Raw genomic sequence first — 13240 nt, 5'->3', positions numbered from 1 at the left:
ACTGATCATCATCCTCTTTATACCAACCCTTAACTTATCTGAAGACTATTAGCAAGCCCTCAGTCTTCTTTCTCAAGATTAAACATGCCCAGTTTTTTTTTTTTAACATTTCCTCATAGATCAGGTTTTCTAAAACTTTTCACTATTTTTGTTGCTCTCCTCTGGACTCCCTCCAATTTAGCCACATCTTTCCTAAAGACACAGTACTCCAGCTGAGGCCTCACCAGTGCCAAGTAGAGTGGGACAATTACTTCACGTCTTATATACAACCCTCTTGTTAATGTAAATACGCTTCTAAGTCCAATATAAGACACCACCTTCACTCATCAAGACATTTGGACAATAAAATATTGATGTTACTGAAAAGGCTTCATACATAAGCAGGGAGAAGGTAAGTTAGTCATCTTTTAAGTAACTATTGAGCATCTCTCTCTAAAAGCTCTAATTCATGTCTGGGCTAGATTCTGCCCTCCCCTTACTCAAGGTGGGCAGTACCTTACTCATAGTCGTCCCATTAACTTATCGGAGTGCAGCATTACTCAACGTGAGTAACAAGGTAAACTTCAGCTCTTACACCGCATAGAATCATAGAAACATAGGGTTAGAAGGGACACAAGGGTCACCTGGGCTAACCCATGCCAAGATGCAGGATTTGTTGAGTCTAAACCATCCAAGACATATGGCTATCCAGCTTCTTTTTGAAAACCTCCAGTGAAGTAGCTTCCATGTCTTCCCTAGGCAGTTTGTTCCATTGTCCTACTGTTCTTACAGTTAGGAAGTTTTTCCTGAGATTTAATCTAAATCTGCTATACTGTAATTTGAACCCATTGCCTCTTGTTCTTCCTCTGTGGGCAGGACAGCATGTACTGATGCAGGAGCATTCCCTTTTACATGAGTAGAGAGCACAATGTGTATCTGTGTTGCTGTATTAAATGTAGTAATTCACATAAGTGTGCAGTACAAATAAATCCTATACCGAACCAACCTTTGCATTCAAGAAAAGTCATCTTGCATGATTAAGTGTCCTAGCATATCTATTTTTCTATATACTATAATATGCTGTATTATCTCAGCAAAGTATTGAAGCATAAAGAGTCTATTTAATTAGAAAAATATAATCGAAATCTGTATATTTAAATTCAAAAAATAAATTCTTATTTTTTGCTACCTTTAGGAGACTGTCTACCACTTTTTTCCCAGGCTGATTTCGAAGTGTGTAAACAGAACACCAATCATTTGTTCCAATCTTAACTGAGTACCCAATTTGTTTTGTGTTTGGTAAATATTTAATCCAAGACATTTCTTGAAGGAAAAGCAACTTGCTGCCCTAGGAGTTGTATTTATTCATTTGCTTAATAATAAACCTTTCATGTTTGTTATTTAGGATTTGAAAGAAAAGAACAAAAGTAAACAATTTAGCACAGAGAGCAAACTTCTCAAGGGTGATTTAGCAAGAAGCACTGAAGTAAATCTAAGCCAAGTTCATTGTCTTTCTGTAACAAATCAAGCAAGTAGTGGCTACAGCCAGCTTTTCTTGCCCTTGAAATAATGTGGTTGCCAATAAAACAAGCCAAACACTCATCCTTCTGTTCTATATTCACAGGCAGCAAAAGTCCATGGACAGTGAAAACTTGGGAATTCAGATTTTTGCTACTTAAGGCCCAAATCCTGAAGCCTGCGGGAGTTTTGCTACTATACTTCATTGGGACCTAAATAAGGACAATTACACCTCATGCTTCCGGGCACAAGCTGACCTCAATCTTGGGTCAGGAAAGAAATGTATTTCTCTTTATTCTTATATGTACAGCATAACACCATCAGCTAGGCACTTTATGGAACAGGCCAGAGAAATCCACCTTCCTCTGAATGACCAAATATTAGCCATTATAAAAGGCAGAACATGGGACCAGTTGCCCGATTTAGTAGAGAACGTTCTGTGTTCCTGGTTAGGATAGGAATAGAAAGCAGAACAACATTCATTATCTGCAAATTCACAGCTCAAATGTTTCAAGTGCTTCTTTATATGCATTTCTTACAAATATGCCTGGAAAGCGCACACAAAACGTAAAGTTCTTTCAGCAGCGTGTGTTTATTTGGGGTCCTGCCGATATCTGCAGACATGGAGGAGGACACCTCCACAGATGGTTATAGCTGAAACTGTCAAAACTTCTCAGCTGCATTTTTGGCTTCATTATGTAGAATTCAAAATATTCAGAACACATTCTGTGGATAAAATTAGCCATTTCAATTTAAACTAAGCACACAGTTAATTTAAGTCTTTTTAACCTCCCATTAAATGTGACTCTCATCCTCAGTGGGTCACAGCTGAAGAAAATCTGTTGATATAACTCACTATACAATTCTCTACTCCAGCATGGCAGCTGCCACCAATAATGTCCAAAAGATAAAACTTGACCATAGGAAACAACACTGTCCTGGCAATAATATGGACTAGATGAGCTAATATGTCTGTTCTAAATCAGACTAAACCTCAGCTGAATCACTGAACACCAGCAGCCTTCCAGGCAGTAACGGTTTGGGGTAGGATTGCCAGGTGTCCGGTTTTCGACCAGAACGCCCAGTCGAAAAGGGACCCTGGCGGCTGTGGTCAGCACCGCTGATCATTTTAACAGTCCGGTCGGCGGTGCAGCAGGGCTATGGCAGGCTCACTGCCTGCCAAGGCTCCGCACGGCTCCCAGAAGCAGCAGCATGTGTCCCCCATCTCCGCCCCCCCGCCAGCTCCTATGCATAGGGGCAGACAGGGGGCTCCACACACTGCCCTTGCCCTAAGCGCCGGCTCTGCAGCTCCTATTGGCCGAGAACCGTGGCTAATGGGAGTTGTGGGGGCAGTGTCTGCAGACCGCATAGTGTGCGGACCTGCCTGGCCTCGCCTCTGCATAGGAGCCGAAGGGCAGACATGCCACTGATTCCGGGAGCTGCTTGAGGTAAGCATCGCCCAGAGCCTGAACCCCTGACCCCCTCCCGCACCCCAGCCCCCTGCCCCAGCCCTGAGCCCCCTCCTGCCCTCCAAATCCCTCAATCCCAGCTCGGAGCCCCCTCCTACACCCTAAATCCCTCATCCCAGCCCCACCCGAGAGCCCGCACCCTCAGCCCAACACCTCTGCCCCAGCCCAGAGGCCACTCCCACACTCCAAACCCCTCAACCTTCTGCATCCCAAATCAAGTCAAGCCCAATTTGTCCTTGCCTAGAGGCCAAGCTACTTTCAACCTCACTTGAGATGGGTTGGTATCCTTGATCAACCACAGATCATTTCCTAGCCTACACATGTCACAAGTGTATACAAAAGGCCAACACTGCGCTCATCAGTAGAGTGAGATTACAATTATATAAGGTTATTGGCAGAAACAGGTTAACATTGTTTCCCTGGCTAAGACCAAGCTGTACTACGAACCAAGACAAACTCCATGGCATGGTTTTGTACCCAGAGGTTACTCCATACCAGTTTACAGGTACAGTTTAATATATCAGTTTATAGCATACTTAGGCCCTGTTTACATCTGTAAAATGGAGTCAATACTACTTCCTTTCTCCTACCCTTTGTCCATCTCGTGTATATAAACTCAGGACAGACATACTTTCGTGCTGTGTATGTACAACACCTTGCACAACAGAGTCTCAATCTCAGTTGCAGCACTAGGTGCTACTGCCAGAAATGATAGAGAGGGATTTCTGTCCATCAACTCTCTGAAGTGCTCAAACAAAAATCAACCAATTTGCTGAAGGAAGCAAAGCTGTGCATCACCTTAAAATGAAGAAAGGACCTGATGGGTAACGTATTTCAGAATAACCGCACCTTTAGAGAAAAGGAGTACACTTTGGCAAGACAGAAGACAAACTTTCAGGGTTGACTGCCATTTAGGGACTATGCCAAACACCTGGACAGTGTGGGACGGGGCGCGGGGTCCCAGTGGCGCTTACCATGGCTCCCAGGAAGTGGCCAAGTCTCTGCAGCCCCTAGGCAGAGGCGTGGACAGGCAGCTCCGCGCACTGCCCTTATGCCTGCAGGTGCCGCCCCGCAGCTCCCATTGGTTGCAGTTCCTGGCCAACGGGAGCTGCGGAGCTGGCACTCGGGCGGGGGCAGCGCACAGAGCTTCCCTTGCCCACCATGTGCCATGGGGCCACAGGGACCTGGGCAGCCGCTTCTGGGAGCCACTTGGAGGTAGGGCAGTCAGAGAGCCTGCCTTAGCCCTGGACCCTGCTGTGCCGCCCTGGACCCTGCTGTGCCGCTGTCTGAACTTTTAATGGCCTGATCAGCACCACTGACCGGAGCCGCCAGGGTCCCTTTTTGACTGGGCATTCCGGTCGAAAACCAGACATCTGGCAACCCTACTCCAGTTGTGCACATACTCTTGGTTGTTAGTTGTGAAGCTTTACAGTTCAGAACAGTAAGCTCTCTCAGTTAGGTTTGGATACCGACAGCGGACACCATGTTTCTTGCACAGATTTTGAACCAAAACCTGTTTCCTTACACAAGGAAAGCTCCCACCAACTTCACTCAGAGTTTTGTTTAAGTGAAGACAGTAAGATTTGGCCTTTCACAATGCTAAAACTATAAAGGCTCTCAAATAAATGTATGAACACTGAGGTTTACAAATCCCACAGGAGTTGAGTAAATATCCACCCCATTTTACAAGATGGCAAAATGAGCTAAGAGAGATCAAGTGACCTCCCCAAGAACACACAGTGAATCTGTGGCAGAACAGGAATAGTATCCTAAAGTCTTTGACTCCTAGTCCCCCACTTCAATCCTATCCTGAACACATGGTTCATTTCCAACTACCCCTTTTCTTTTCTTCTCCCCGCCCTTGTATTTTAACTTTGCAACTGTATCCACACACAACATTATACTTGTTTGTTTTGGAAAACAAACCAAGAACATTAATATGAAGATGGTACAAAGAAAAACATGCATGCGTGATTAGCTCTCAACAGATCAAAAAAAAATTAGGTGATTATAAGTATGAAGGTTAATAAAGCAATTCCTTTTGGTAGGACAGATCTGTATTTCTAGTTTATCACAATCATCCAGCTGTGGCAGACACACTGTATGAAGAAACAGTATCCCTGTGATTAATGACCATAGATTTAAAGGCTAAAAATACATCCATTAAATTTCACATTTATCTGACAAACACATTTCTGGGGAGTTACTTTAGAGGACAGAGAAGGTGTACCACATTTTTATCAATCAAAAGCAGAAGGAACTGTTAAACCTGTCACAAGCCAACACCTTCCTCTGATAAACAAAAGCTGGTTGGGGGAATAAAACCAAACCATATTTTCTGTTTGAAAAGCAACGAAATTGAAATTATAGCTAACAGCGAGAAAACATAGGAATTACCTTGCTAGGTCAGGCTGCATTCCATCTAATCTAGCATCCTGTCTCTGAGTTACCAGTACCAGATGCTTCAGAGAAAGGTGCAAGAAACTCCATGGTGGACTACTTACGGAGTAACCTCCCCATTGGGCTAATTATTCCTAACCACCCATCAGTTAGTGGTTGCCTTATGTCCTAAAGCATGGAGATTTTTAATATGCCTTGGAATTTATTTTATCCTGTCTTATGAAACTTTGGATATTTTCTCAGTGGTCACAAGCAGGTTTCAGGGGGTTCGCGAAGCAGGACCAGTGTTACACTCATTGGGGCCCGGTGCATGGGGTTGAAGCCCGGGACCCTGAGCCCCACCACCTGGGGCTGAAGCAGAAGCCTGAGCAACTTAAGTGAGCTGTAGCTCACGAAAGCTTATGCTCAAATAAATTGGTTAGTCTCTAAGGTGCCACAAGTCCTCCTTGTCTTTTAGCTTTGTGGAGCCCCCTGTGGTGTGGGGCCCCAGGCAATTGCCCTACTTCCTATCCCCTAACACTGGTCCTGGCTTTTATATGCAGAAAACCAGTTGTTGTGGCACAGGTGGGCCATGGAGTTTTTATAGCACACTGGGGGTGGCCTCAGAAAGAAAAAGGTTGAGAATCCCTTATCTATATGAAGATCTAATCCCTTTCTTGAATTCTATTAAGGACTTGGCTTCCATTTTAGCTTGTGGCAGTGAATTCCACAAGTTAGCTCTTTGTCATGTAAAAATAGTATTTCCTTTTATCAGTTTTCAAAATCCACTTTTCCTTGCATTATGAGAAAAGGTCTGCTGCCTATATCAAATGCCCTATTTTGTATAATCCTAAGAAACTTGCAGTGTGTAAAAGGCAATACATAAAACAAAAATCTGGTCTAGATTTCCCAGCAAGTCATGTAATGGGAGATGGAATTTCATTCAGCAAAATTAAATGAAGATTAACTGCAGAGATCTGAACAAACATGCATTATTAAGATGCTGCTGTCATGACCTCGCTCATGCTGCCATAGCATAAAAATCAAGACAACAAGGATTTATGACTAGACGTCCCAGGCATTCAAATCTCTGCCACCAGTCCTTACACAGCCACATAAGAGATTAAAATTAGGTCCTAAAAATCTTCAAAAATTATCTTTTACTGCCCCCTACGCACAAAGGAAATGTGCAAGTGTACATCCCAAAGCCAGAGGAATATTAGAAGGATGAATTTGACATCATATAGTAAAGCCTGAAATATTTATAGATCAGCACTGTAAAAAAAAACATAAAAAAAAAAAAAGAAGCTAAGATACAACAACGTATTCTACAAATAGATTTGTAGGCCCCTTTGTGCTCTCACTCATCCCATTTTAAGTCAGAGTGATGTAATTCCACTGATTTCAGTAGAGTCAGTGTGAAATCAGAATCAGGCCCTGCGAATTTAAGTACTCAACACATGCAACTCAGTATTCTGTAAACTGGTTTTTAAAATTATCTTAATTTGAAAGACAAAAGCTCTCATTGCACTAATGCGCAGCAGCAGCTAAAGCAAGGACAACTCTGTAAAGAAGGATGCTTTGGACTTAACCAACAATGGTACCTTCCATCTTGGAAATCAGACAACTCGATAATGAAGAATTAGTTTCACATTTCAAATTCTTCTGCATGTTAATATCACATCTTCAGTGTTTATTTTTATTACAGTAAATGATTGCACCTATGTGATCATTCCACAATTCAAGCATTTACACAAATTCGTTAGTAAGTCAGTCTGCATATTCCCTGGGAGATTCATCAGAGGCAAAGCCATGCATTCTCATAGCTAACGATACAGACAGACACCTATTTAGCCGCTCCCATGCAGCAATATGGTCATATCCTGCCATCGTTCTGTGTATGGAGCTCCACTGAAATCAATTGGAGTTTTACATTAAAATTAATAGCAGGATATGGCTGTAGTTAAGAAGCCTATCCTTGACAAGCAATTTTTAAAAGAAGAATGAAATGCAACTTTCAGACCTTAAAACACACACAGCCAACACATAGCTAGAGGAAATACAAGAGAGTCTTCCCCCGGGCCTGCCTGAGGCCAGGTCTCCAACTATAAACTTACATCAGTATAGCTACATCACGACGGGGTATGAAAAATGCACAACCCTGAGCGATGCAGGTTATACCAACCTAGACAGAGCTATGTCAATGTCCTGTCAACATAGCTACTGCCCCCCACAGAGGTGGATTAAATATGCTAACAGGAGAAGCCCCCCATACCATCTTCACTGAAGCGCTGCAGCATTTTAAGTGTAGACCTGCCCTGAGGATTCTTTGGAGGTATTTAACTGCCACAGGTGAGGTTTTTAGTTGGAATATCCATGGGGGAAGAGATGAAAGAAAATACTTCCCAAGTCTAAGCTTTCTGAATTAATCCAAAATCCTAGACAGCTACAGAACACACAAGAAGTAGTTTACTCTTACAAGTAGCCTCCCTGAACTCAAGTGGGTCTACTAGTGTAAGAGTTGCAGGATAGAGTCCCTAGATTGTATGGGGTAGGGGATTGCACTTCTGGGATAGCCAACCTACATAGAGTCTGCACAAAGAAACCAGTTTAGGGAGGAGGGGATTAATAAAAGACTCCAGCTCCACAGACAAAATAAGGGGAGGATGAGAGGTAGAGACAGAAAACTCCGTCTTAGATCCTACAAAGACCAAGTGTCAAGCAACAGTGAGTTTTTGTTGCCTATCTGTAACACTCAATTATACTGGAAATTCTGACTTTGGTCACTACCAATGCAGTGATCACAAAACTTTAGGAAGCAGTTGTAGTTTACTGTTGTGGTCATTTGCTTGTTCATAAACTAGACAATGGACTATGCATATTTTTATTTTACATTGCACATTCCTTGTGCTGTTGCTAGATTCTATTAGTCAGTGAAACCTTGAGGTCTAATCTCCTCTAAAAATTGTTGCAAAAATTATTATTTTTTCCCTTTAGTGGTTTCAAGTCATGTCACAAATGAAGGCTACCAAAAAGAATCTTTTATTGGACCAACTTCTGTTGGTGAGAGGCTTTCAAGCTTTAAGCCTGGAGAAGAGCTCAAGGTGGCTCAAAAGTTTGTCTCTATTACCAACAGAAGTTGGTCCAATAATCGATATTACCTCACCCACATTGTCTCTCTCATATCCTGGGACCTCCACAGCTACAACACTGCATACACAAAGAATCTCTTTTTCTTTTCTCCAGTGACCTCTAGTGGTGAATACGTGTGACAGTGAAGCCAAAGGAGGACTGTACCCTATTGCAAATAGGATCAAAGCGTGTTAAGGGTGAGGAAGATCTAGTAAGTGGAAAATAGTTTCCCTGCAATGGAGACACAGATACTAAGCTGACACTACACTAAGGAAAGGTAGACATTCAGATACAGGTCCCCATCTTCCCCCATGACAGTTAATGAGGCAGTATGAGCTCGGGGGAGAAGCCTGCTAATCTCAGAATTTCCCCTTGAGAAAAGAGATGAAGTATCCTCACACAGCTTCATTCGGCATTCCTTGCACTCCCATGTTTCCCACTGAAATCAATTAGAGTTTTGGTGTTGAGGCAATAGAAGATCAGGCCTGCCAGATTTATCTGCAACTGTCTCTTAGAACTAACTGGTAACTGCCGTTACGGTTATGGACTACAAAGAAACGTGCACACCAATTATTTTCATTGCACACGCAACTGAAACTTTAAAGTTATTGCCTTGGATTCCTTACTAGATAAATCCAAACAGATATGCAATATAACAGGAATAATGAGCATGTGGCAGAGGCAGGAGGTTTGTTTGTTTGTTTGTTTTTGGTGGTGTGTTTGTGGGTTTTTTTGTGGGTCCTTTTTTTTTTTTTAAAAAACACACTTAGCTACTGAGAGCATTTAATAAAACCAACATAAAATAGTAGGCCTAGTTCTGTAGTAGAAAACTCATCTTTGCACTTGGCAAAAATAACTTCTGTCCAATAACTTCTGAGGACACTTCCCATTCATTGTTCAGGAACACCACTTTTTCCTCTACGAACCCAAAGTAGAGTCAATATTTGTGCACGCATCCGTATTTCCAAAGAGAGAAACTTCGGGCCCTGTCCTAGTCCCATTGCATTTCAAACCTTTATTTTTCTTCTTTCTATTAGACATTTATGCTGCAATCACCCCTAGAGGCATCAACCAAGTCAGAGCTGCGTTACTCTACAAATAGGTCAAATATATAGCAAGTGACAGTCCCAATGCAAAGAGCTAATTCCTGCTCTCGTAAATTACTGAAAGACTCTCCAACTTTCTCCTTTAGTCAGGAAAGACAATTGAACCAAAACTTCATGCTAGCAAGCACTCTTGTGACAACATGAACACAGCTCACTGTCGCAGAGTGTCCCCTTGTTGCAAGACCAGGTGTTGCAGCACTTGCGCCTGAGTTTCCCCTTAACACTCTTCAGCCTACTCTTGCCAGAGAGGTGACATGGCCCTCCAGCCAATCCACTTTAAACATTCAATCCCTTCCAGGGTAACAGAGTCCCTTAGTCTAAGTCCAATGCAACACCAAAACAAAAGAAAGTCTTCTTTAAGGCGGGCTTCCAGCAGCAATGGCCTGTCTCACTATCTCACCTCCGGATCCAATCACCCCAACCATCCAGGTCAGGTCTACCCTCCTTCAAAGGGACCCTGGCAGGCCACAGCCAATTCCTAGCTCACACTCCGCTTTTTCCCTCTTTAGGAGCAACCCATCCACTCCCACCCCAGCCAGCACTCAACTGCTGGACTTTCCTCCTCAGGTAGCTCACCTGTTCTCCTCCTTAGCCACGGGATTCTGGCCTGCTTCCACATGGAGCTCCTCTTCTTAAATCCAACACCCAGCGCATGTGTAGCAGGGTAGGACTAACTGAACAGGGCTGACTGGCCCTTACAGGGGAAAGCCTCCCTGTTACCCAAAGCATTCAGCTGTCTAACATGACTGAAGATAGTGTCATGCCACAGTCTCTATAAAGCAGGGGTGGGCAAACTTTTTGGTGCAAGGCCCACATCAGGGTTGCGCAACTGTATGGAGGGCTGGGTAGGGAAGGCTGTGCCTCCCCCAACAGCCTGGCCCCCACCCCCTGACCGCCCCAGAACCTCTACCCCATCCAACCACTCCCTGTCCCCTGACTGCCCCCAGGGACCCCCTACCCAACCCCTGCACCGCCGCACGCGTCCCCCTGCCGCCACCCCCTTACCATGCTGCTCAGAGCAGCAGGAGCTCGCAGCCCTGCTGCCCGCGCAGCGGCGTAGCTACAGGGGAGGGGGAACAGCGGGGGAGGAGCCAGGGGCGAGCTTCCTGGCCGGGAGCTCATGGACCAGGCAGGATGGTCCCACGGGCCGTAGTTTGCCCACCTCTGCTATAAAGGCACGTCATCGTCATCTGCTTGTCCACCTAAAATGGAGTTTTATCCATTGTACCGTGGCATCATGGGTGACACTAAACAAATCATATTGTTCACCCCCAACTGGAGGGAAATTTTAAAAACGAAACATCTATGCTACCAAGAGCTGTACTCTGTGCACTTTTCAATCCACATTTTTCCAGGCGTCAGTGCCCTTTATTACACTCCCGTAACTTTAAAATAAGACTATTGCTAAATCTTTTGAAGGAGGAAAAGAGCACTTCCCAACCTACCTCCAAATATTTTAAGTCACATTTTTGTTGTGTCCTTAGGTGATAGCCAACTGAGTTTACTGCTTAGTTTATAATTTACCTATATAGCTACAAGCCAGGGGCAGTACTATTTTAATCAGCTCGCCACCTTGGTGATAAGGAAACTCCAAGTACTGAGCTTGCTCTAATAGCAGTACCTTGGCCTTCTTCATGTGACCCATAATTTTGCCCAGATCTTCAACGTCAATGACAGAGTTACGGCTTCCATCTTCCTCAGCGCCCGACTCCTCCTCGCTAGTGGTTTCAAATAAATCCTCCACCTATGCAATAAAGATTGCAGAAGGAATTTTAGAAGCTTGCGTACTATATTAAATATAAACCCCTGCCTATTTGAGCCTGCTGATTCAATTACACAACATGCGGCAAAGACTTCTGGAAGGGTTAACGATGGGACATTTGACCTATACAAGGCACACAACTCCCAGTTGTAGCAATAAAAAGCCTGATGAATTGTTTTTTTCAATGAATTTAAGAGTACACAAAGCATTTGACCCTCACTCTCCTGGGAAATCTGGCTTCCAGATTCATTCCACTCTCTCTCTTTCCTGATCCGTCCATTTGCCACCATGTCATTGGCAGTTTAAATCAGAGGTTAGGACAAAGGCACCCAACTCCCATGGGATTTAGGCACCTCATTCCCTTAGGCTCCTTTGAAAAGCCACACCAGAGTGATCAATATCACAGTGAACAAGACAGGAAGGGAACTGCTGTTCAAATTGTAAACTCCTCAGGGCAGGGGGCTTGTCTTACTCCCCCGTAAAGAGCCAGGCACAGCAGCTGTCCTGTATCAATATTAACAAAGCCTATTCCTCTCGTGGTAGCCTAAGGAAGAGGCAACCTTGCACCTTCAAACCCATCCAGGGAGAAGAGCAACTGTCTTCTGGTAAGGTCTATAGTGCACTAGAAATGATGCCCTTTGCTCGAGATAGATGATTCAAGTGTCTCAGCATCAGCAGCTGTTGCTTTCACTTTCTACAGAGCAAGAGAGATGATCCCCTAATCAAAACCTGTTATTAACACAAACACTGTGGGAGAGAGACAAGCAGTTAGACATGTAAGTATTCAGAGGAAGAGACAGAGCTGCCTCAGACAATGCTGCCAATCTGCAGCTGAAAAGAGACCCTGGATCAAAGCAGCCCACCTGACCAGCGACAGACTGAAATGCTAGTGGCGCTGTTAACTGCTCCTATGGCACAGTAAAGAAGAAGCTTCACCCCGGCGGTGGAGATAACGTAAGACCCCTCTGAGAAATCAACATGGCTCCCCTTTATGTTGGCTCTGGCACATCCTTGCTCCCATTTAAAGGGAAACTTCCCTGTACCATTCCCTCTAACTCCCCTTCACACACACAAGCTTCAGTTCTACTTCTTTTCTGGCCCTCTACTTGTACCCTCCCCAAGGCACAGAAGCAAGGGACAGGTGTGAGGGAAAAGGTCACATAGTGGATCCAAGCCCTTAGAGCTGGGGAAGCAAAGGGAGGAGTCCAATACCGCTCCAAGAGAGCCCACAGATTTCCTTAAACCAACCCAGCTAAGAGAGACTTGTCACAGAAGTAATGCCCTGTGATTTTTGGACCTACCTCAGTGTTCTCCTGCTCCGACACCCTTTGTTCATGATCTGATCCCTCCTTGCTCTGCTTCCCTTTGGATTTGCACTTGCCTTTCTTACAGTTCCCGCTACAGGGCTTCTTCTCCCCTTTGCAAAGTGCCTGGAGCCTAGCAAGGAACCTGGCCTTCCAAGCGTCGAAGTCAGCCTCGACGCTGCCGTGTTTGCTTTTGGCTACATTACAGTCGCCCTCCGCACGAGTCATGACACGACTAGCACTGAGCATCCACAGCCATTTATCAATGTTTTTTCCAACCTAGGACAGGAGAGGGAAAAAAGCCCATTAACAAGGCCCAGGAACTCACAGAGACAGTAATTCAGAAAACAAATTGGACAGGAATTTAGAAAGATGTGGCTAGATGCACGGCCATAGCAGGCTGACTAAGTGATTGGGAACCAGGGATTTCTGCGCTCTAATACCAGCTCTGTTAGATGCAGAGTATGAACTTAAACCTTAGCTCTATACCTCATAGTTTCTTCATCAGTAAAACAGTATTGATATCACCACTGAGTCTGTCCAATTCAGGGTGCTAAACTGTAGAAAAGATGTGAACAAACTGGAGAGAGT

At 44.3% G+C, this 13240-nt stretch overlaps 1 protein-coding gene across 2 annotated transcripts in view; it reads right to left on the bottom strand.

The window, feature by feature from the left end:
- The window catches only part of LOC144276427 (S-adenosyl-L-methionine-dependent tRNA 4-demethylwyosine synthase TYW1-like), a 125722-nt gene that overhangs the window by 104579 nt on the left and 7903 nt on the right, over window positions 1-13240 (bottom strand). For both annotated transcript variants that reach the window (XM_077836488.1, XM_077836490.1), the window contains exons 7-8: window positions 12647-12928; window positions 11205-11327 (exon numbers count right to left, since the gene is read on the bottom strand). In XM_077836488.1, the coding sequence (XP_077692614.1) occupies window positions 11205-11327; window positions 12647-12928 (405 nt within the window). The remainder of the gene's footprint in view (window positions 1-11204; window positions 11328-12646; window positions 12929-13240) is intronic.

The sequence above is a fragment of the Eretmochelys imbricata genome, chromosome 17 (genome assembly GCF_965152235.1).
Source record: "Eretmochelys imbricata isolate rEreImb1 chromosome 17, rEreImb1.hap1, whole genome shotgun sequence".
NCBI classification, from domain to species: Eukaryota; Metazoa; Chordata; order Testudines; family Cheloniidae; genus Eretmochelys; species Eretmochelys imbricata.
This window is presented reverse-complemented; position numbering and strand designations above follow the sequence as displayed.